The sequence below is a fragment of the Stylophora pistillata genome, chromosome 2 (genome assembly GCF_964205215.1).
Source record: "Stylophora pistillata chromosome 2, jaStyPist1.2, whole genome shotgun sequence".
Classification (NCBI taxonomy): domain Eukaryota; kingdom Metazoa; phylum Cnidaria; class Anthozoa; order Scleractinia; family Pocilloporidae; genus Stylophora; species Stylophora pistillata.
In genome coordinates, this window is record NC_142520.1 from 52587107 (window position 1) to 52612377 (window position 25271).

The following is a 25271-nucleotide window of genomic DNA, read 5'->3' on the forward strand; positions in this document are numbered from 1 at the left end:
TAGCATCCATTTTTCCATACGAGATGATATGCCAGGAGCCACTCGTGAGCAGAAACACTTTAACAAAGTCTACAATGGTGTGGTGGAGGCATTCATGGCATTTGGACGTTACTGTGAAGACAAACCTTCACCCAGAGATTCTTCTGATTACGGAACTTTTGATGACGAACAAGATCGATGATTGACAGCTGTCACCACAAACTCTCATTAAAAGACTTTTACTTTCATAACTTCTTATCATTTACAACACAGACAGCAACATGTTTGAACATTTGGACGACAATCCTAAATGGTGTGCAGTGGCTTTAGAGGATTTTAACACATTGTAGAGAAAGATGCAGACTATGGTGATTACTGCCGAATACTGAGATATACCAAGCAGTACATACAAGAAACTGATCCTGCACAAGTAGAAGACGATGAAGATCAATTACTTAAACTGCATACAGATGTCATAAAAGCTTTCCTCGCTTACACGCAACATTGTGAACTACTCTACCATAAAAAGTTGGACAATGAACAAAGCAGCAGCAACGACGAGGATGAAGTGCCACCTAAAGAGACTAAAGAAGACCTTAAGAAAACCTATACACCTCAACCATTTCCAGAACATTTAATTGCAATTCAATTAAACTCTTAATTTTTTCGCACTACTGTATACAAACATAATAAAAGTTTTTGATTTGAAAACTAACTATTTTGTTTGTGGTTAATCCTTCTGCCATCTTGGATTCTTTTGTCTCCTTTGTTTCAGACGCCATATTGGATTTTATTGTTCCGTTACTTTTTAAATCACAAACCCTCACCCTAAAAAAACCTCTCGTAAACCTACGCAACGTGAATAATTATCCCTAAAAACCCCTCGTACATCTACGCCATATGAATATATTAACCTCTACACCCTTAAAATACCTCGTACACCTATGCCATATGAATATATTAACCTCAGCCGAGTCACTCGGACCCAGGCCTCTCGGGTATCACTATAAAGGCGACCTAACCTACTCTCGCGCCATTTTCGTACCCATTCTTCGTCCGGCAAAAGAACCCTATTGAGCCACCTTAACTTAAGATTAATCAATGAAATTTTGTCGTAGGATAATTCTGCGCGTCGACAATAGCTATATCTAGTTATAGTTTTGTAACTCTTTAGAAATTAGAAGATTATTGTGACATATCGCTCTCTGTTTTCATGATAGTGGAAATGATTTGAAAATAAAACTAAACTGATGATTTTTTTCCTCCTGTTGCCTGTAATTCAATATCATATAAAATTATTTCGTAATGTCATTGTTATTATCAGTACATTAACGCTTACTAATGCAGTAACTTGTTACAATCAAACCTCGATTATCCTCGATTAGTCAACTTACGATGAAAAGTATCTATCTTTTATATAATGTGGGTCTCAAAGAAGAAGTTAATGTACATAAGGCACATAAAACATTGCTGCCAATAGAATAAAGGGAAAAAAATGAAAAGAGCGAACTGGATTGAAATAAGCGAATGGACAAAAACAACGCTAATCGATGTCGTCACTTGATGAATTGTAAAAACATGTCTACCTCAAGCAGTTATAACAGGGCATTAATTCAATAATTCAGCTTTCTGTTACCAAAAGGACCAATGGTGGACCACAACAGTTCGTTTTGATAACATACAAACGCGGAGGTATAATAACTTCTCATCAGCCTATAGGTATTTGGACTCCTACGAAAACTTCTGAATCCATGTGCAGCGTTTCTGTCATTAATCCGGTTCCCTGACAATCACAGCATGAAAAACCAAATTTACGTGAGCGTAATGACTGCGTAAAGTCAGGGTAAGGTGGAACTTTATACCGCTTTACGCCCCCTTTACTCTACGTAAAAGTCAGCTTTACAACACCTTTACGCGTACATATAAAGCTGGCGTAATGAAACAGAAACTTTATGCAACACCTTTAAGTTTTGCGTAAAGGTGGTGTAAATCCTATTTTAAGCTTATGTAAAGCTAAAATTAAACTCTTTTACGCTGAATATAAATGTACATTAAACACTCTGGAAACGTTTAAAGTGATGGTAAATATATTGGTAATCGGGACATTTTACTTCCCAAACCTTTCAAGTTGGCTGCGATCTAGTTAGTTCTCAGCGAATTCCAACAACCGATTGAGATCACTACTAATCGCATGGCACAGTCTCCCATGCGGCATTAGTCGCAAACATCTCGTTCCGCCACGCAGGTGCTCGATGGCTTAGCATTGCCAATGCGGTCTCGCTACCGATCATGATCCTTAGGGTCTGACATGTACAAGAGACTAGGTAGGCACCCACATTAACCACCAGCTCCACCACGCAGGAGCTCGATGGCTTAGCAATGCCAAAGCGGTCTCACTACCGATCATGATCCATGGGGTCTGACATGTACAAGAGACGAGGTAGGCACCCACTTTAATCATCAGCTCCACGTTAAACATATGGTAGCTGTTGAGAACTGTAAACAGTTCTCCCATGGGATGTGTATAGAGATAAGATCATTTGTAACCTGTGTGTCCAAAAATTTGTAAACAACACTAATGACAGCACTAATTAAAGCACACGTACGATCCTCTGGTACGGCCAATATCGTACGCATGCGCACAATCATATCATCCGGGAAGTGGCAGTCATGGACAACTGTTTCGCCCTTGTTGTGGCTCATTAGCATGGCATAACAAGTAGGGTCTATATTTGCATATGCAAGCTTTTAAACGAATCAGTTGCAGAGTCTTCATCAAGTTTTAATTTAGTGATGGAATTAAAATCTATTGACATACAATAAGACTATATTTACATACCGACCTTTAATATGCCTTTACGCGGGTAGTATAAAGTTCATCTTTCTCAAGTTCTTTCTCAAGGCACGCCAAAAGAGCCCTTTAAGCGGCGATGTAAGCAAGCGTACAGCCGATTCAACACCTTTACGCGAGCTTTAAATCAACATAACTTACCGACCGTGTCAAATGATCTTTAATCACCTTTAAACGACTTTAAATACTAGCATAAAGTTGGTCAATTACTGGAAAGTATCGATGCCGTTTCACTCTCGTCAAGTAAACTTCGCGATTATGTGACAAAAGATTGTACACTCGCGTGAAGCCGCCATGTTTATTTACATATTTGATGCCATTTCAAAGCTCGCGCCATTTTCGTACCCATTCTTCGTCCGGCAAAAGAACCCTATTGAGCCACCTTAACTTAAGATTAATCAATGAAATTTTGTCGTAGGAAAATTCTGCGCGTCGACAATAGCTATATCTAGTTATGGTTTTGTAACTCTTTAGAAATTAGAAGCTTATTGTGACATATAGCTCTCTGTTTTCATGATAGTGGAAATGATTTGAAAATAAAACTAAACTGATGATTTTTTTCCTCCTGTTGCTTGTAATTCAATATCATATAAAATTATTATTTCGTAACGTAACATTGTTATTATCAGTACATTAACGCTTACTAATGCAGTAACTTGTTACAATCAAACCTCGATTATCCTCGATTATTCAACTTACGATGAAAAGTATCTATCTTTTATATAATATGGGTCTCAAAGAAGAGGTTAATGTACATAAGGCACATAAAACATTGCTGCCAATAGAATAAAGGGAAAAAAAATGAAAAGAGCGAACTGGATTGAAATAAGCGAATGGACAAAAACAACGCTAATCGATGTCGTCACTTGATGAATTGTAAAAACATGTCAACCTCAGGCAGTTATAACAGGGCATTAATTCAATAATTCAGCTTTCTGTTACCGAAAGGACCAATGGTGGACCACAACAGTTCGTTTTGATAACATACAAACGCGGAGGTATAATAACTTCTCATCAGCCTATAGGTATTTGGACTCCTACGAAAACTCCTGAATCCATATGCAGCGTTTCTGTCATTAATCCGGTTCCCTGACAATCACAGCATGAAAAACCAAATTTACGTGAGCGTAATGACTGCGTAAAGTCAGGGTAAGGTGAAACTTTACACAACTTTACGCCCCCTTTACTCTACGTAAAGGTCAGCTTTACAACACCTTTACGCGTAGATATAAAGCCTAACATAAAGTTGGTCATAGAACTTTAAGCAAATTTACACCATATTTACGTTTTCGTAAAGGTGCGTTTTCATGCTGTGAATATTTGTAATTCCCTTTGGTTCCGTTCCAAGACGGTTCTTATCCCCTTGGAAATCCTAAAAGTAAAAGAAAGAAAAATTCAAACAAGCTGTGACAAGGCTTAATAAGTTAAGTCTATGCGTTAGATAAAGGTAGAGAGAAAGTTCCTTATTTATTTCCTTTTACTCAATGAACCTCATTTTGCTCTACTCATCATACCTCTTTGTTTTCAGTAAGTTCATTCTCGAGGAACGCCAAAAGATCTGCAAATGAAGGACGTTTCTCCGGATGTAGATTCCAGCAAGACTTCATCAAATCGTAACTGGGAACCGAAAAAAAAAAAGAATAAGTCTAGTCACCTAGCTCTTGGGGCCGAACCATTATGACAGAATTATTTTTATTGTGTCAATGACTACTTGCATTTCACTCGGGCATTCTTCCGGCTTTGGTAATCTTTTTCCTTTCCACAAAAAGCTCATAATACCACCGCTTGTTAGACCGATATATGGCCTTTTACCTTGAAAATTGAAAAACAAACTAATTCGTTACTGCATGATAAACTTCTTCATCTCAGAAATCAAGATACTTTGCCATACGATTAACGAAGCACTAATGACAAGAATGACTCAGTAGTTATTCGATTCAAGTCACATCTTTACCTCTAGATTCCATCTCCCATAATAGTATCCCAAACGACCACCTGTCAGCAAGAGAAGGAAAATTTTCCGTCTAAAATTTAATTTTGATCTTTAAAGTCTCTCAAGGCGATGGTAACAATTAGATAAGTTTGCAGTACCCTTTCTTTTTCTCCATTCTAAGGATGCATGGAGTTAAGTTACTGCAGCTCTCTATAGTTTTTTACAGTCTACCACATAACTAAAACATTATCTTGGTCGTAATCGGTCAACCACAAATGCTTAAACTGGCTATACCTGCAGAAGATTTAGAATGCAACACACGATTTCGGTAGTCTAGACTCTCGAAATCACACATGCTGATCGCTAGATGCAATGAGAACTTTGAACCCGATTTTATTATGGAAAACGACCGATTGGAAGAAGAGGTATTAGCATTTTCAAATGGTTTAGGAAGGTCTCAATTAAATGAATTATGCATGAACACCAAGGATCTACATGGATCTACATGCATATAAAGGTGATATTACGGAAAGTGATTAAGATGAAAAAGAAGTGAATCAACTCCGCTCACACTTCACAAGTAACGGTCATCCTTGGTTTGAAAGCTTTTTCAATTTAATTTGTCTAAGGTTCACGCAGGACAATGAATTTTAAAGTATGAATTTTAAGTTATGAATTTTAAGTTATGCCAATTAATAACAAAATGCACTAGCGTTCATGCGATTTCTTTCACTAATAACGTACACGTCTGTCTTTGTATTGAATACGAGATCCTCCATAGACTCAAGAGCCATCCAACGAACTGGTAACAATTCCTGTTGGGAAGTGGAATTGGCACATTTGAAATTAAATGAGCAAGGTGCACTTTAGCTAGGGAAACTAAACTGGCACTTCAGTTAAGATTACCACTTAGTAAACACTCCTAGTTACAGATTGTGTCGAAATTGATCGAAACGCAATGAAAACACTGTGTGAAGGGAGGAGGGGAAAATAATTTAGTCAATAAAGTGAAACTTCTTTGACGTTTTGCAACCCCTCCTTTCTCGTTTTCTCAACAAAAAGCGAAATAGCCATACCCCTCGAAGAGTTTCATATTCCCCACTTTCGTACACATCACGCGACAAGCCGAAGTCAGAAATCATGGCAATATTCCTCTCGCCAAGTAACACATTTCTTGCAGCAAGGTCGCGATGAACACACTACGAGATAAGTTAAGAAATGTAATGGAATGATACTGACATTATGTTAGTAGGCCCGGCGAGTGTAAGTGATAGTATTGTTTATTTCAGTCTTTACCAGAACTACCTTTTTGCTGGCGAGGTGAGACATTCCATTGGCCACATCCCTTGCGATCCTTACTTTGTCCACACGTGTGAATCCAACCTGTCTTTCCACATCATCTTCCAAGGGATTTTCTCTGTTCCTCAGTTGGTTCAACAAGCAGCCATTTGGAGCAAGACGAACAATCATCAAAATTGATCCTAGGTACAGTAAAAACCCATATATAAGAACCTAAAAGTTAAGAACCTGTTAGGCTTAAATTTTTCAGCAAAGTCCCCTTTACTTAAGAACCATTACAGGTTGAAATTTCAGAACAAGTTCTTATTTTTTAGAATAAAGGGTGTTGTCAAATATATTACACTAGACTACATGCGATACAAAAAGGATGACAAAAACTTGCCAGAGCATTGACGGTGCTATGTGATCACAGTATTGCATCATCAGTACATCCAGAGTTGTACAACATATCCAACTGTGTGTATAACTTAGCTTTTTAAAGCAGGGCACTTTGAGGCTGGTATACAATCTGTGTTACACTTACACCCACAAACAGAATTTTCTTATTTATTAAACAAAAGATGAGAACCTGATCTACAACCTAGGTAGTATAACCTCGCAGTAAACACCATTTATATAAGAACCAGCGGAGGCTAACTCGGAAAAACCTAGTTTCTTAGGCTGTATTCCATCACAGATAAATCGTTAGATAATCAAAAATTAAGGGAAGCGAGTTAGAACAGGTTGATGGTAGACAGACGAAAGGGCGCGGGGAAAGTTCACGTTTAAGATTACAAAATCATCAAAGTTACAAATCGTTCAGCAAGTAACTACCAGACTTTGTGCAAGCTCCAATGAGACTTATGATATTAGGATGTTCACCAACTGTAAGCAGGATTTGAAGCTCGTTGAATAAATCCTCCGCGTCTTTCTCTCTAGCATCTTCTATAAAATGTAAATGAAAATGCTATTTTAAAAAAAAACACGTCTTCAAACACTTCAAATAACTAATCTGTCAACGTATCTGTAAGTCGGTGGGTCATTCAGTCAACAAGTAAATCAACCACAATAGGTAGTCAGAAAATCAATTATTCAATTTGTAAAACAATCATTGAGTAATTTGAATAGATCAACCAAGTTGAAATGGTAAATTGGCCACCGTTACGGTTAAAAAAGCTGACGTTTCGAGCGTTAGCCCTTCGTCGGAGCGAATAGAGGAATTGTGGGTTGTGTGCGCTTTTAAAGGCAGAAAATGGAGCTACGTGAATGGTGGGAACATGGCAACGAGAAAAACACGAATAAATTAGTAGAATGAAAAGCGTTCGTAGATACCTGTGGGATTTAGACTGCCGGTTTGAAAGATGAGCCTTTGTTCAAGAGTTTTGCGGCTTTCTGTGCTACCTAAGTGTTAGGAAAGACCGCAGATTGCCATATGTTGCTTAGAATGATTGGGTAAATTAAAACGTCTAGCGACTGGTTTCGATGTGTCCTTGTCATTCCTGTCCACGTCGCAAAGGTGTACTCGGAATCGGTCACCTAGTCTTCTGCCTGTATCGCCGATGTAAATCTTTTTGCACTAAGTGCAAGTTATGCAATAGATTACATTGGCGGAGGTGCACGTGAAGTGATCGGTGATCTTAATGGATCGTTTGGGTCCCGATATTTTCTCAGCGTTGTGAATGAAAGGACACGCTTTGCACGAGCGCATTTAGAAGTGCCTGGTTGGTCATTAGTCTGAAAAGAACTTCTGACCAAAAAATTTCCTATGTTTTTGTCGCGTTTGAATGAAATGACCGAAGGCTGCGAAAAGATAGTGCTTGTCTCTGGATCGCTTTGAAGTAATTTAAAGTTTTTAAGAATGATGGATTTAACTGAGTGGTTGTGAGGGTGAAACGTGAGAGTGAATGGAATGCGGTCAGAATCTTCCTTTAACGACGTTTGTACTGCTGAGTGTCGATCAATAAGTTGGGCGCGGTGGTAACCCGCATGGACGATAGAATCAGGGTAACCACGTTTATCGAAAAACTGGCACATTGACTCTGATTTGTGGTGGAAATCACAGCCATCACCACATAAACGACGAAGTCTTAGAAACTGAGAAAAAGGAATGGAATTCTTAACGTGAGATGGATGCGAAGGCGAATACAACAAGTAATTATGCGAGTATGTGGGTTTGTAATACACACTAGTGCATAAACCGTTGCCTTCAACTGATACTTTGATGTCTAAAAAGGATAAAGAGTTGTCAAAAATTTCCCAGGTATATTTCAGAGCCGGGTGAAAAAAATTGACTGCGGTTATGAATTGATTCAGCTCCTCTCTGGTAGAGGAGGTGGCGCCGATACAGTCGTCGATGTAACGACCGTACAGTTAAGGTCTGGAGCCGTTGTATTGGCTGAAAAACTGGTGTTCGACAAAGTCTACAAAAAGATTGGCATAGCTAGGTGCCATTTTGGTACCCATGGTGTTGTGTTTCACGGATTTAAGTCAGACGAATCACTACAACTCAATTCAAACTCAACATCTATATTTTCAACATGGCGGTTGTCAAATCTACAAGGTGCGCACATGGCATGCGTGCGCATATGTGACAGATACCGCGGGCCGGCATGCCCGACATAGCATTCCTCCCCCCAAAATTCAGAACTAATCTAAAATAATTGAGTTCAGTTCATAGGTTTAGTTTTTCAGGGGGTTTCCGCAGCCGACGGGGATAGCGCCTAGGTGGTGGTGTTGCTGAACTGCTAGTCGTGATCTCGTTCTGGCTGCTAGGAGACTTGTTCGGTTGATTGGTCACATCTATGTCTATGGTTGGTAATTTCTCCATATCATTCGCAGAAGGAAGTTGTGGTTCTTCACTTTCGGCGCTGCATGTCGCTGGTGGAACTCCTACTGACACAGCTGGGTCTAGGTGTGGGGTGAAGTACTCCTTATTAACGCTCGGAGTTACTGCAGTCTCCTTGAGTTGATCGATATGTCGTCGCCATACTGTATTTGGTCCGAAATAATTTGGATATATCAACAAAGTTGAAATGGTAAATTGGCCACCGTAATGATTACAAAAGCTGACGTTTCGAGCGTTAGCCCTTCGTCGGAGCGAATAGAGGAATTGTGGGTTGTGTGGGCTTTTAAAGGCAGAAAATGGAGCTACGTTATTGGTGGGTGCATGGCAACGAGAAAAATTAATTTATTCATGTTTTTCTCGTTGCCATGCACCCACCAATAACGTAGCTCCATTTTCTGCCTTTAAAAGCCCACACAACCCACAATTCCTCTATTCGCTCCGACGAAGGGCTAACGCTCGAAACGTCAGCTTTTGTAATCATTACGGTGGCCAATTTACCATTTCAACTTTGTTGATATATCCAAATTATTTCGTTACTCCCACCGACGCAGCCCCAAACAGTTTCTTTCGAAACTATCAGCCTTTATTCATTTGTATTTGGTCCGACTCTGACTTCGTAGGATAAGGGTCCAGGGTGAGCTGTGATGATACCAGGAACCCACTTATCTCCGCTTCGGTAGTTTCGTGCAACGACAGCTTGACCTATGGGTAACTCACGGGTAGGGTTGTGGCTGGATCGTAACTCTTGGTCTTGGTGCTTTTCTTCCACTCGCTTACGTATGTTAGGCTTCAGTATGTCGAGTTTCGTTCTGAGGTTTCTTCCCATGAGGAGTACCGCTGGTGCCTCTCCAGTCAGCGCATGTGGTGTCGTTCTGTAGGCTAGCAAGACGTTTGCCAGTTTCCAGGAGAGAGTTTTCTTTTCAGTAAGTGCTGCGCGTAGAGCTTGCTTGAATGTCTGTACAAAACGTTCCGTGCTTCCATTTGTAGCTGGGTGATACGGCGCTGACCTTTTGTGTTTGATACCATTATTCCTCATGAATGTTCTGAATTCGTCTGATGTGAATTGTGGGCCGTTATCACTGACCAGTTGTTGTGGTAATCCGTGTGTCGCGAACAGCTTTCTTAGTTCCTCAATTGTTCTTGCAGCGTTTGTAGTAGTCATTGGTATTACTTCGGGCCATTTTGAGTGGCTATCCACGACAATGAGAAACATTGTTCCCAAGTATGGTCCCGCAAAATCTATGTGGATACGTTGCCATGGGCGTGCTTGCCACTCCCATGTATGAAGTGGGGCGGTCTTAGGATTGTTCTGGGTGAGTTGACAGCCAGTGCATCCCTTCGCTGTTTGCTCAACTTCCTTGTCCATTCCTGGCCACCAAATGTAGCTCCTAGCCAACGCCTTCATCCTTACGATTCCGGGGTGGCCTTCATGGAGCTGTTCTAACAACTGTGTTCGGTACTTAGGTGGAATTATCACTCGACAGCCCCACACAAGACAACCATCCTGTAATGTAAGTTCATCCTTCCTTCTGTAGAATGGTTCCAATTCTTTTTTACTGACTGGTGGCCACCCTTGTCTCGTGTGTTCTACCACACGTGATAATACCGGATCTCTCTGGGTTGCTTGACGAATCATATCTGCATTGACTGGCAGCACTTCGAGCTGTGACACTTGAAAAATTTCCGCTGGATCAGCTACTTCCTTGCTGTACGCCTTTTTCAAGGGTAGGCGTGATAGTCCATCCGCGTTTCCATGTTGGGTGGTGTTTTTGTACTCAATGCTGTACTTGAATCCCGCTAGGAACAATGCGTGGCGTTGTAAACGGGCAACTGTCATGGCTGGTATCCCTTTCTTGGGGTTAAGAATTGAGGTCAGAGGTTCATGATCTGTGACCAGCGTGAAATGGCGGCCGAATAGGTATAGGTGGAATTTCTTGACTCCCCAAACCAAGGCTAAGGCTTCTTTGTCAATCTGGGAGTAGTTTCTTTCTGCTTTCGTAAGGGTACGTGACGCGAAGGCTATGGGCCGTTCTGAGCCGTCTTCTATTACATGCGATACTACGGCCCCGACTCTGACTTGTGAAGCGTCGCATGCTAGTTTCAGTGGTCGTTCTGGATCATAGTGGGTAAGTACCATATCTGATGCTATGAGTTTCTTCACCGAGAAAAAGGCTTCCTCACACTCTGCGGACCACTTCCACGGCTTGCCTTGTTCTAAGAGCCTGTTCAGGGGGTTGAGGGTAGTTGCGAGGTTGGGTAAGAACTTATGGTAATAGTTTACCAATCCCAAAAATGAACGGACTTGTTGAACGTTCTCTGGCCTTGGGGCATTGACGACGGCATCAACTTTCTCTTGGGTCTTGTGTAGTCCGTACTGGTCCACTTCGTGTCCGCAGTAGGTGATCTTTGTCTGTAAAAACTCGCATTTCCCGCGATTTGCTCTCTGGCCATGTTCCTTTAACCTCTTCAGTGTTTCCTCCAGGTGGGCGAGATGCTCTTCGTCATCTTTTCCTGTGATTATCATATCGTCTAAGATGCAGCTTGTTCCTTCTATTCCTTCTAAGATTTGATCCACTGATCTCTGCCAAATGGCTGGGGCTGACGTTATTCCAAATACCAGGCGATTGTATCGGTACAATCCTTGATGGGTGTTGACTGTCAGGTACTCTTGTGACTCTTCCTCCACTTCCATCTGGTGGTATGCCTGTCTAAAGTCGATTTTGATGAACTTCTTCCTCCCTGCCAGCTTAGCAAATATGTCGTCAATGCGAGGGAGAGGGTACTCCTCTGACTGCAGTTGGGGGTTTACTGTGATTTTATAGTCACCCCAGATCCTTACTGTACCGTTTAGTTTGACGATGGGTACAATAGGCGTCGCCCAGTTGCTGAAGTTGACTTTGCTCAGTATTCCTTCTTCTTCTAAACGTTTCAGCTCAACTTCGACTTTGGGTTTCAAGGCATATGGAACAGGTCTTGCTTTGTAAAACTTGGGTTGACTGTTTTCCTTAAGCGTTAGTTTTGCTTTGATGGACTTGAGTGTGCCAATCTCGTTTTGAAACACCTCACTGTACTCGTCCAGGCGTTTCTCTAATTTCTTTTGGGTTTCTTGTGGTGTCTTCTCTTTTGAAATGGCGCAGATCTGTTTCCAGTCGAGTTGTATCTCGTGTAGCCAATCTCTTCCAAACAAGGCTGGGCCTTGCGTCTCTACCACGTACAATGTTAAGTTCTTAACCTGATTGTTGTGTTCCGCACGTACAAGGAGTTTTCCTTCTGGTTTCATCTTCTCTCCTGAGTAGGTTTTCAAAATGGCTTTGGTGTCCACCAGTGGTGTGTCTGCGAACATTTCCTTGTATTTCTGCAATGGAAGTGTGGATATTGCTGAACCCGTATCGAGTTCCATTTTCAGGGTGTGTTCGTTGATCTTTGGGGTAACCCAGATGACCTCACCAGCTGTTACTTGGTTGACATTGTTTACTTCTAGTGATGCCACAGAACTGTCGTCATCACGTTCATCACTCAACTCAAAAGAATGCAGATTGGGTTTATCAACTTTTCTTCGTTGGGTAGTGTTCTGATTTCTTCCAGAGCGGCAAGCTCGTTGGATGTGGCCCAGTTTTCCACATTTCCGGCATGTTTCCTTCTTGAAGTAACACTCGGATGATTCATGTGTGGTGCCACCGCATCGATAACAATTATCACGGGGCTTCGGCTTCACACGCTTGTTAACGTCAGATTCTTTACTACCCTGTAACTCTAACGTATCTTTTGCCGCAGCTTCCATGGCAAATGCAATATCCGTCGCCTTTGCTAAGGTCAACTCTGGTTCGGAGAGTAATCGTTTCTGGATAAGTTCATTGTGTAGTCCACACACTAGTCTATCCCTTAATGCATCGTTTAAGCTCGCTCCAAATTCACAATACAGTGTCAACTTCTTTAATTCAGCAATGTAAGTACTTACGGTTTCACCTTCCAGTTGGTTTCTCTTGTGAAAGCGAAATCGCTCTGCGATGAGCAGTGGTTTCGGAGAAAGATGTTTCTGTAGAGTTTCCACGATGGTTTTTAAAGACAGGCTGGATGGTTTCTCTGCGGCAGAGAGGTTTCGTAATAGCCCATACGTTTTGTTTCCCATTAGGCTGAGCATCACTGCCACTTGTTTGTCTTCCTTAATGTCGTTGGCGAGAAAGTATTGCTCTACTCGTTCAACGTAGGCAAGCCAGTCGTCGTTAGTTTCATCGAAGGCTTCTATCTTTCCAATCGGCATATTGTCCTAGGCCTGAACGTCTCTTTTGTGAGTTCTGAAAATCTCGTCGCCAATCTGTTGTGTTCCACAGATTTAAGTCAGACGAATTACTACAACTCAATTCAAACTCAACATCTATATTTTCAACATGGCGGTTGTCAAATCTACAAGGTGCGCACATGGCATGCGTGCGCATATGTGACAGATACCGCGGGCCGGCATGCCCGACATAGCACATGGCTACACCACTAGTTTGTTTGAAAAAGTTGTCCCCGAATGAAAAACAATTGAGTGTGAGCACTAATTCGGCTAAGCGTAGTAGTGTTTCAGATTTAGGTTCCTTAACAGTACGTTGATCCAAAAAATTTTTAAGGGCCAGAAGACCTTCGCCATTAGGAATGACAGTGTAAAGAGACGTAATATCCATGTTGAAAAGAAGTTTGTTTTGACCAAGGAAATTAAAGTCGCGAAATATTTGAAGAGCGTGTTGGCTGTCTTTAATATATGATGGTAAAGTTTTGACGATGGGAGCCATAATTTTGTCTAGATAGCTGGAGATAAGCTCGGTAGGGCAACTGCAAGCCGAGACAATGGGCCGACCCGGGTTGTTAGGTTTTTGAATTTTTGGTAAGAAGTAAATACAAGAAGTTTTAGGAGTGGTTATGATGAGATTTTTTGCTGTGGCCGGCAATTTTTGTTTAGTTATGAGTTAGTTGATCGTATTCTTGACAGTGTTTTGATTGCTGGCAGTGAGGTCTTTGTCGACCTTTTAATAAAAAGAGGTGTCAGAAAGTTGCCGCAAAGCTTCTTTTTGGTAGAGGTCGGTGCGCCAACAACGACTGAGCCGCCCTTATCGGCCTTTTTGATAACTATGTCTTCGCGTTTTCTAACGCTTTTTAGAACCGACCACTCTTCAGAAGAGAGATCGGAAAATTTGGTAATACGATTGAAATTAAGTTTGTTGATATCGTGGCGACATTTTTTGATAAAATAGTGTAATGATGCGATCTGGCCCTCCGGGTGAGTCCATTTAGACTTTCGAGTCTGAAGTGTTTCGAAAGCGTCTTTGTTCGAGGTGTTACAATCGTCCTCTTTGTCGTGAAAAAAGGCTTTTAATTGAACGCGGCGAAGGAGTACACTAACACTTTATACCTTTAATACTCTTTACTGCACATGCCCTGACTTGTCCACCCATGCGCACTAAGCCTTTGTACACTTGCCCAAATGCACCTTCCCCCAGCTTCTCTTTAAGTGTAACATCCGTTCTGGGAATTTCAACCCAATTGCAAAGAGGGTTGAGCGGTGTCTGCGGCTGCAGGATAAGGTGAAATATATGCATAGAAATTAACCATTTATTTTCTCGAACCTCACTGACTGAAAGAAAGTATAAATTATAAAATCATAAAATTCTGATTACCTCAGTATACCCTGTGCCTCGCTTGGAATTTCTAATAGGTCCATACTTGACGCAAACGACCACAACTAATAACGATGCTAAGCTTAGTGGCAACACTATTTTCAGCATCAATTTCATAAAAAAATTGTCTAGAAAAAATAAAAAATGAACAAAAAAGTTAAGAGAGAACTCTTAAAGCTGCAGAACAATTAAGCGCGGAATGAAGCTGAGTGCTGACTTTAAATCGAGATTTTGGTTTGAAAACGAAGAGCCTAACGAGGGTATGTCTTGATGTAAATGACCATTTTGCGGGTTTCACGAAACTGAGCGAGGTCAATTCCGGGCTCTGCTCTAAATCTCAACAAGGTATTAAGGATGTAAGGTGGTGCCAAAAAAGCTGTTAGTTTACAAGAGTATAAATAGTTTCAAAGAAGAGTCTACCCGGACAGTGTACTCACTCGGCAGTGTCCTCTGTGTTACCAATACACCCTCTGATCTCCCATGCATATTGTTGCTTGATAATCTGATGGTGTATTCTGTGGAGGGCTCCAAGTTCTCCATAATCATTTTGGTCTCAGGATACGGAATCGTCTTCAATACTGTAAAGTTATCCGATATTGATGTCCTCTGCTCCACGGTGTAGCTTAATATTTGCTGAAAGCTGGCATTTTCTGGCTCATCCCAGGTCAAAATAAGATACCTTGTCTGAACATTCTCTACCGTGAAGCGTTTCGGAGGTGGCGGTAATTCTAGTGTACGAAGAAGACAACAATAAACACATAGTTTTGTAAATTCTCATTACTGTTGAGATGGTGTAATCGTGGTGAGGTGATGAATACGAACAACAGTCATTATCACCCAATCCTTTTTCTGTGTCTGAATGTTAAATTTACATCCACATGTGTTTTCCCCATACAATGTTTTTTGATGAAATTATACTCGGATGTATATTTTTAATCTTTCCAATTATTTCTTTTTCTCAGTGGCTGACTTTACCTCTTGGAGGACATTAGAATACTAAGGTTTCCACATATACCAGACGTGCAGTAAGTTTTTTTATTTCCTAAGTGTTATGGTCATCAATAAAGTTGCTTCACTGTAGTGCATCATCAAAACTCACCCTGGAAATCTTCGCATATAAAGGCATGTTTCTCACTGCAGTTAGTGCACTCCAAGAGAGCATCATGGGTTACCAAACAGCAGAACTTCCTTGGCTCTTTGGACAGTGCTTCTGTACGATTTAAGTTCTTTACGATATCGACAAGTTTTATACCAGCCATCTTTTTGTCACTCCATTCCCAATCACCATTCCTGCGACCAACGTAAAAGCATACTGACAATGGAATCGAGAAGTCTATAACCATTAAAAAACTTCAAGCATACATCGCTATAAATTGATAAAGAAAGCAACTTACTTACGTTGTAGATAATTCTTACCCACCGGAGATTGAGACCCATCCAGTACTTCATGCCATTAGTGGTATTTGATATGTTTCTAGCCAACTGAAGGTCGTTAGTGGTTTTTATTTTTGCGAGATAGTCACCATAATTTTTAATTCTACATGCTTTGTCAGCCTCTGTGTAATTCATTTTTTGGTGGTAAGCTCTGAATATTTTTGCACCAGAGGATCCTGATGGTCACAAAAGTAAACAAAATCATAATTTTTTTTAACAATATTTCTCAATTATTCATCACTGTGATGATAAAGTGCTCGAACTATGTGACAATTAAAGCTTAGAGTTTTTTTAAAGACATGATTATTGAATCACGTTACATAAGGTAATGTCACGCCATGCAGCCACGTGCTGACATCAGACACCGTTAAGGTATATGAACTTTGTACGTACGACACAGAGTTTGACTAATGGTCATGGGTCGTGGGTGTGGATGTGGGTAAAAGTTGTGGGTGTGGTTAATACTCAAAAATAAAAATAACCATTTAAAATATTAAATATAATAATACATCAATTTTATACAACCCCGTCATTCATTAATTCAACTGTTCTTTCTTCTAGTTATTCAATTTTTTTTATTCCATTTACCCTACTTTACGTCTATTTTTATCTGTTATGGGGATTTTTAAAATTGAAACTATTAAACTAATTGCAAATATTGCATTTGCTTAATCTTCTGCAATGGTTCCGGCTGGAAAAGCGTCCCGGCTTTATGGTCCTTACGCCCTAGACATCCTACAGGTGTGTAAATGTGTGGAGGCGAATTTCAAACGGGGAGTAACCATGTGATGGACTAGCATCCCATCTAGGGGGAAGGGAGAGTACAAATATTTCGTCGCTTAGGCTGTATGGGCTACTGGCCTGACTCAGACTTTTTTTAATTCTAATACGTGCATCTCCATGAACAGTTCCGGTAAGTGTTTTTTTTTTCAGACCCTCTGAGACCCTCAGAGATAAATTTGGCATTAAATTATTTGATTAAGTTGTAAATTTACCATTAATTTTTAATCATCAATATTCTTATTTATTTACTTATTTATTTACTTTTAATTTTTTTTTAATTTATTATTTTTCGGTCATTCCGGGAATTCCGGGTATTCCGGATATTCCGGATATTCCGACACGGAATTCCGGCATTCCATGTTTTCCAAACTACCACTTGGCAGAGTTGCGAAATTACACGTACTCAAGAAACACGTGTCATTGTTCGTCGAGAAGTATTGTATTACTTCATGGTAGTACTTTGTCAAATAATACGTACGGTCTTTCTATCCTATGGATCATCACCTGCAAACTTTGTGCAACTTTGCCCTGCACAGCTAGATATTTGTTATTTGTTGGAGACAAGTGACTAAAGAAGTTTTCAAAAAGTTAGAAAGCTGTTTCATTACCAACAACACAACCAAAGAATATCACTAAGTATTCTTGCCAAACAGCAATGAGACTAGAGAGTGTCCGGCGTAGCGTCTCCGACTAGAGCGTAACGGGAGAGTATACTCCATAAAATGGGCTGTACCTCTTTGTATGCACCTTGATTAAGCACTTTTCTGGGGGCTCGCTTCTTTGCAATAAACGTTAACGACAATAAAAGAATGAAAGGATTTTTTTTTTTTTTAAGAAGGTGAAGTTCTTGCCGATTTTGGGAAGGCCTCTGAAACTTCAGGCAAACTTCCACTCCTATAAAAAGATATTGTCAAATTGCTATGACTGTTAAATTGCAATTTTCAACAATGTTGCATTGAGATTTATCAAGGGAACTCAACTTATCAAGCGCAATAAACACCTGCCCATTGAAAAAGGGAATTTTGCGTTGAATGTGGGGAAAAAGGAAATTTCCCGTCCGCTCATCTCTCCGAACAAGTCGCGTGTCAACATGCTTGACCCTGATGTTGTACGGAGGACTTCTGTGCCTGTCAGTAAATTCAGCCGCACAACCATAGCACTTTTTTACGTTTCCTGGCAGCATAACCAGCTCGTACCTGTGAGGGGAATTTCCTGAGTGCCAACTTTGAGCACCCGAAGCGAATGATGGCTGCGGACAGGTTTGTCCTGTGTACCGAGGGTCATGCTGTAGAACAGGACGGCCGCCTGCCATCACTGGAGCATGGTGATGAATACCTTCTTGAGGGCTAAAACCATAATATGAACGCCCCATATAACTGCTGCTGGCTTCTCCATTTGGTGACTTGTGGTCGGCAAGCATTTTCGTTGAGTTAATGTCATGGAGTTTGAATGATGTACAGCATTGGACTGGACGGTTGTGAAAGCTGGCGTTATTTGCTGGGCTGTGGCTCTATCTGGCCGCTGCGTTGGCTCCAAAGAAAAGCCCGAGTTGTTGAAGTTCTGTTGCTGCAAACAAGGGGAACTCGTACCAGGCAGTTCTTCAACGTTTCCTGACTCAACCTCTGTACGTTTGTGTTGTTTTCTTTGGCGAGTTGTCTTGTTTTCCGGTGGACGGTGCCCCGAATTAGGGTAAACTAAGAGACCATTTTTCGATGCTACTCGCATCATTTCTTCGCCAAAATAGTTTTCCCTTTCCAATTCTCGGCGGTGAAATGTTGTTTTCCACTGTTCATAAGAGGGGCCAGTTCCACCTTTTGAAGTCCCCTTCTCAATGAACTTAAGTTCAACTGCAAAAAGGACGCTGTCCCTAGTGTCCGTATGAGCTGCGTCAAAAAGGGAAAGGTTAGACGGATCTTTATGAGCCCATCCAGCGTGGATCCCTTCAGCCAGATTCATTCGAGGCGCGTTGGTCGGAACAAATGCACGGAAGATGAATGTTCTCCAATTGTCCCACCAGCTCAGCCAGGATGAAAGAAATTGCCGCTCGGATTTCTCGTTAATGAATTCTTCTAATGATTTCTTAGCGTCCAGATAAGTTTCCTTTAAATTGCATATGAGTAGACTTTGGCAGAGTTTTTTAAAAGTCTCACCTGCTTCCTGCCCTAATCTTCGAGCCATTTTGTTAATGCTCTCTTTAAAATGAAACTCGCAACTCTTTATGCGACTCAGGGCATCATCGCCAAAAACTTGCCGGAGTCCATTCATGTTAGCTCCGGCCATGTCAGTGCACCAACCTTGAGGATGAAATACCATCTTATTGTCCCCTGTGACTTTTTGTAGACCCTCGTTGAAAAGAGACCAGAACATTGCAATGTTTTGGAAGCTCTCTTGTTCAGCTTCCATGACAGCAAGAGGTATTTGCTTCTTCAGTAGCGGACGGTATACACTGGCCGTAAGAGTAACAAAATTCCGACACCTTTTGACTTTGCTGTCAAAACAACAATACCCTTCTTTCAAGAAATGTTCCCCGTTCCTGTCCATATCCGAAGCTGCTTTCATTTTCTCCTCACTTGTTTTGAAAACAAAAGATGGTCTGTCTGGATTTCCGCGCCGATCATTAACTTTATATATCAAGAGGCTGTCCTTTTTGTCGCAATATTGTTTAAATGTCACCACCGCTTCAAAATTTTGACCACTTATATGAATTTCTTGGCGCACACTTTGTTTCTCATTTGCGATCCATTTTCTGTCCAGCAGCTGTGTCGCTTCTTTTTCCACTTTTTCCCAATTTTCCTCCGTCCACAACGATGACATAACAAAGGCAGATTGTATTTCTGCTGGCTTTAAGTGAGGATGTTTCTTAAGCATTTCCTTCACACGTTCCATTGGTTTTTCCGGCCTTGATGTTATGGGGCACGTATGGCTCCCACAATGAAACACCTGTATTTTTTTTTGCCGTAGAACACATAGCGCCTCGCACGGCAAATTACAAATTCACCTGCGTCTCCACATATTGAACAGGCTTCTTGGCCACTTGAAACATTTTTAAATTGGTTTATGTTTGTTACACCAAATTGAACACGAAAAGGACACTGAGTATTGATGCACTTGAAAGAGTCCCGACGGTCTGCATACCGCATCTCTCCATATTGTTTCCATTGCATGACGTTGCTTTTCTTCCATTTCCGACCATCTGCTAACAAAGCTGCGCTTATTTCTTTCGACGTTCTGGCTTTGACGATGGTATATTTCACCAAACCGTCTGTGCCGAATGGAAGTTTCTCCACTTCTGAAACTGGAGCACTCTCCCGCATCCCAGGATCAAACTTTCTTTGTTTGACTTGTTTGAGAACGTTCTCTCGGTTCCCCTCGATATCAGTTGTCTCTTGAGTCCGTGGAGGATTCCCAATTTACAATGGAAACAGATAGAATGAAGTTTTTCTTCATGGAAACAAGGCAAATTGAGAAAAAGCAATGACTCAACCGTAAACCCAACAAAAAAAAACAAACAAGAAAGAACGTGGAGGGCGATCTAAGATAAGTATAGTTTAAATTGCTCAGTCTTTGTAACACTCTTCTATTTACACGGAATGGGGGAGCGGGAAAGCCAGAAGACATGTTCTTTTGTCTTCATAGGGTTGTCTGGATACCATGACAATCAACCTGTTTCTAAGAATGACGTCATCGCCTTCTAATTTCTCACGCCTGTGTTGAAGCCCGGAAAAGGCGAAGATAAAAAGCTTTTCTATTAACGCCACTCTCTCTTGTTTAATTTGGGCTAATGCTCTCTTTTGATAGGGATCTGGATGTATACATCATTAAGTACGAAGTGCCTCAGATTTTTGGCGACACTCGCCGTCTTTACCGTTACGGTTACTCCGAAGTCGATGTACAAGTAACTGGTAGCGCCATTTATTTGTTACGTAGTTCACTCCAGATAAGTACCGCACAATAAATTGGTTCTAAATGACACTGCTCCTACCTTGTCTGTTTTATTTTCGCTGGCGACGGATTTTCGGTCTAATCGATTACAGGAATGTAACCAGAAGAACCCGATCCATCTTGTCCACTGTTTCCTTTATTGCCAAATCCAGGAGTTTGGACAATGGACCAGTCTTCGTCGCTGCTATCACTTATTGAGTCATTCTGAAACAAGAATAAGATAGCCGCAAGTGTTGAGTTAGCTAGAGAGGCAAGGGTACTACAGTGGAATCTCCGGTTGCGACCAGCATTCCCAAGCGAACACCTCTCTCTAGTTTCACCTCCCCCCCCCCCCTCACTGACAAAAACTGACTTTTTACAAGAATAAACTTGAAATGTAAAAAATAAAATGCACATACAGTACACTGTACTCAAGCAATGTTAAAAAAATGACCTAAAATGGCTTCAGTAATGGGCCTAATCGCACTAGAGGACTATTGGGAAATTCTTCCTTAGTTCATGCTCAGTTCCCCCTAACGTTTAGAGAACCTTTAAGGTACAATTTGGAACTATCGTGAGACTTGTTCCGTTCGCTGTATTAGGTAGTTTATGAGAAGCGAACTACGAAACTCTGAATAAATATTTTTGAAAGCTTAGCTATTTTTGTGGCTACTAAAAGTTATTATATGAGATTTAGATTGGCATTTCCGCATGGGGTATGTCTCTGTAGTTACTATATGCTAACGAGGCAAAATATTGACCCATCGTGGTATAAACTCTGGTAAGCGACCACCTCCCGTAAGCAACGGAGGAAAAAAACCAAAAACGGGAGGAAAAACAACAAAAAAACGCAACTTTTTTGGCAGAAAAAGCGAAAAACCGATCCAAAACACAGCCAAAACCGCAGAACAGAAAATCCCAAAGCCCCCCTCCTTACGGGAGGTTTGACTGTATTTCCCAGAAATATGTTTATTTTGTAGCTGTCCGGCTGACCGACGAGCCTACCGAGTGGTAATTCTTGAATGAACCAGCCTCTTGACCGTGAAAATACATAACCATGACTATACCTTGGTTAATTGGATGGCCTTTTTCAGGGCATCTTCTTCGCTTTCCTGCTGTTAAGCTATCATCCAGGTTTGGCTGTCATTTGGAGTATTCTCAGCTTCCGATACAACTTCTGCGTAAGTTCTTTTGGCTGACATAAGGACTAAATAACACTAAAACAGGAAAACTTAAACCCGGGGCACACAAAGTACTACCGTGAAGTAATGCAATACATCTAGATGAACAATGAAACGTACAAGTGATATCGTACAAAGCAATATTCTCTCAGGTGTCCCGTTCACACAGACCTCGAAAACGCAGACCGCAGACCGCAGACCGCAGACCGCACACCTCAAGTACCCACGCCTCGAAAAACGTGTACACTGTGTATTTACCAGATTTACCTCTTTTACCTTTGTTATCAAACGAGATCACGGAATGCGTGGGCGAAACTGCTATGTAAACACTGGAGTTGAATTCTTATTGAAAATATCGCGTTTACGATCCTCCACTTTCGAGCCTTACCAGTCTTGCAGAGGTTATGTGTGTGCCTTTTGAGTCAGTCGACCTGTGCACAATCAGTTTTCCTTTGAGTATACAGTATGTAATTACCAGATTTATCTATCTTTCTTTTATCATTGATGTTATCAGACGAGATCTCGGAATTTCTGTTCCTTGGCCCCTGACTTTAGCCGCAAATATAGAATTCACGAGCGCTATCGCAATTTTAACGTTATAGTACTTCTACTATATCAAATCATTTTTGGTATAATCGTACAAAGCAACTCAGGTACAAAGCATCTCGTTAACACAGACCTCGAAAACGCAGACCGCAGACCGCACAGCTCGAAAAACGTGTACACAGTGTGTCATTACAATATTTATCTCTCTTCCCTTTGTTATCAAACGAGATCTCGGAATGCGTCGCGAAACTGAAACTCCTTAAAATGGTCCACATAATGGTCCAAAAAATGGTCCAAAAAATTGTCCAAAAAATGGTCCAGTCCATATTTTACCCTATGCCAAAAAACTATCGTATTTGCACTATGGAAAAGCGAAAACAAAGATTGTATCTATTTTTTTCGCTTTTTTGGTGCATATAGAAAGAGGTTTTTAAATTGCTGTATGATATAATAGCGGAAATGTGTAAAACTAATTTCATTGACAGTGAGATAACAGATAAAAATAGACGAAAAGTAGGGTAAATGGAATAAACAAAATAAAATAGCTTGAATAAAGAACAGTTAAATTAATGAATGTCGGGGTTGTATAAAATTTATGTATTGTTATATTTAATATTTTAAATGGTTATTTTTATTATTAAGTATTAACCACACCCACGACTTTTACCCACACCCACACCCACACCCACGACACACGACTTGTACGCACGACCCACGACCATTAGTCAAACTCTACGAGACCTCGGGTCTTTTTGTCTTCTAAGCATGTGCTGCTAGCTGTAGTTTCGATTGCCGAATAAAAGCTGTTATAAAGCCTCAACGTCATCTTCTTACAAACTGGATAAAAATTATTAAACTAGTTTTTCTTCTCGTTATGATGATTAGAAATAAGCTCACCCAGTACTTCTTCAAACCCAAACCAGACGAAAAAACACTAAAGAACTCTACCAGGGGTTTTTCTTTATCCAAAGGATTGCTGCTCGTGTTACAGATTCCGTAACTAATTTATGGAACATGACCAGATCTGAGCAATTAGCCACGATGAAAGCCTTTCTTTTATTAACGTCCTTATGCTATCACTGTATGTGTCATTTGTAGGTATGGCATGTGAATGAAAAATAAAGACCACTCTTTCTACCAACCACTATGAGCCACCAGACTGTTCAAGACGGTAAGAACAACCATTGCACGAACTTGAGCCATTTCTATGCTGTTAAGCCGGTTACCAGTTGCAGCACTTCAATCTACAATAAAGAAGTAACGACAAAGAAGGACAGTCGATAACTTTGACACAACGAGGTGGGGTCTCGAAAACACAGACCACAGACCGCAGACCTCGAAAACGCAGACCTCGGAAACACAGACCTCGAAAACGCACACCTCGAAAACACAGACCTCGAAAACGCACACCTCGATCACGCAGACCTTGAAAAGGCACACCTTGAAAAATATTTTTCCACATTTCGAAGAGAACCGCGATTTTGAAGCAGTTGTTTTTTTTTTCGATGAGAGAGATTTAGCCAAAACAAGCATTATGTGCGACCGGAAGTCGACAAAGATTAATTAAAATATTTGCTTCGTGTTAAAGCCAGTGGTCTACAAATAAATTTTGGTAAAAGTCGCTCCAGTTACTTCAATAAAGCTTACTTCGATAATTTACGCGGACACGTCCAACTTCGATGGGGGTACAAACTCATTTATGGCTCCTTAATAGACAATCGCTGGTTTGAGGTCGCGGTTTACACATATTCCTTGAAGGCAAAAATTTAAGTCCCTCGTCAGTTCGGCGATAGCAATCGCTGCTTTGGGAAAAACCACTACAGTGTAAAATGTTGAAAGGCTTCGCCTGCTTGTGTACTATAGAGGCAATTAAAAAATACGAGGATATCTGAAACCTAAACATCAATACCGAATGGCTGGCAGGAAATGAAAACACTGACTTGTACGCCACCATTACGCATTACAGCGATCGGTTTAGGACAAACAGCGACCTTTTGATGCCGCAGATTTTGTAACATCTTCGTCTCCTTTGCTACGATCTTCAGATTTGAGTCTCCCGGCGCCGCCGAAGAAAACAAAATCGCTTCACAAGCATGTTTCTCTTTGAAATGTCGTAAGCAAATTTTCGGGGTCTGCGTTTTCGAGAAACCCCCTGGGTTTTCTCGAAAACACAGACCCAGAAACGCAGACCTCAACAAACAGCAAACTTTACTAGATGCCGCGTATTTTGTAATATCTTGGTGTCATAAGTAACGCTTCACAACCACGGTTCTCTCATAAATGTCTAAAAAACAGGGTTTTTAATTTGGGTCTGCGTTTTCGAGAAACCCCCAAGGTTTTCTCGAAAGCCTTTCAACATTTTACACTGTGGTGGTTTTTCCCAAGGCAGCGATTGCTATCGCCGAACTGACGAACTGACGAGGGACTTGAATTTTTGCCTTCAAGGAATATGTGTAAACCGCGACCTGAAACCAGAGATTGTCTATTAAAGAGCCATAAATGAGTTTGTACCGCCCTCAAAGTTGGACGTGTCCGCGTAAATTATCGAAGTAAGCTTTAATGAAGTAACTGAAAGCGACTTTTCCCAAAATTTATTTGTTTATAGACCACTGGCCTTAACATGAAGCAAATATTTTAATTAATCTTTGTCGACTTCCGGTCGCACGTAATGCTTGTTTTGACAACTGCTTCAAAACCGCGGCTCTCTTCGAAATGTCGAAAAATGATTTTTCAAGGTCTGCGTTTTCGAGGTCTGTGTTTTCGAGGTCTGTGTTTTCGAGATACCCACAATGAGGTCACGAAATGATGATCACATTAAAATCTCGAAAGAACTGAAAGAGAGCGACTAAGTCTTTTAGGTCAA

The 25271-nt window shown here is 40.9% G+C and overlaps 1 protein-coding gene and 1 pseudogene across 8 annotated transcripts in view; both read right to left on the reverse strand.

Moving 5' to 3' along the window:
- Positions 1-598: 598 nt before the first annotated feature.
- Positions 599-25271, reverse strand: part of LOC111345351 (fibroblast growth factor receptor 1) — a 25589-nt gene continuing 916 nt past the window's right edge. For 2 of the 8 annotated variants that reach the window (XM_022952633.2, XM_022952635.2), the window contains 15 exons: positions 23551-23652; positions 15964-16153; positions 15643-15833; positions 14981-15271; positions 14544-14671; positions 14279-14438; positions 6876-6986; positions 6069-6244; positions 5840-5962; positions 5508-5578; positions 4785-4825; positions 4546-4642; positions 4345-4447; positions 4116-4202; positions 599-3919 (listed from right to left, as the gene is read on the reverse strand). In XM_022952633.2, the coding sequence (XP_022808368.1) occupies positions 3845-3919; positions 4116-4202; positions 4345-4447; positions 4546-4642; positions 4785-4825; positions 5508-5578; positions 5840-5962; positions 6069-6244; positions 6876-6986; positions 14279-14438; positions 14544-14671; positions 14981-15271; positions 15643-15833; positions 15964-16153; positions 23551-23611 (1905 nt within the window). In that variant the 5' untranslated portion in view covers positions 23612-23652 and the 3' untranslated portion in view covers positions 599-3844. The other 6 variants (XM_088750522.1, XM_022952637.2, XM_022952639.2 and 3 more) reach the window with 5 other exon arrangements.
- LOC148740287 (uncharacterized) lies at positions 16160-20725 on the reverse strand (annotated as a pseudogene).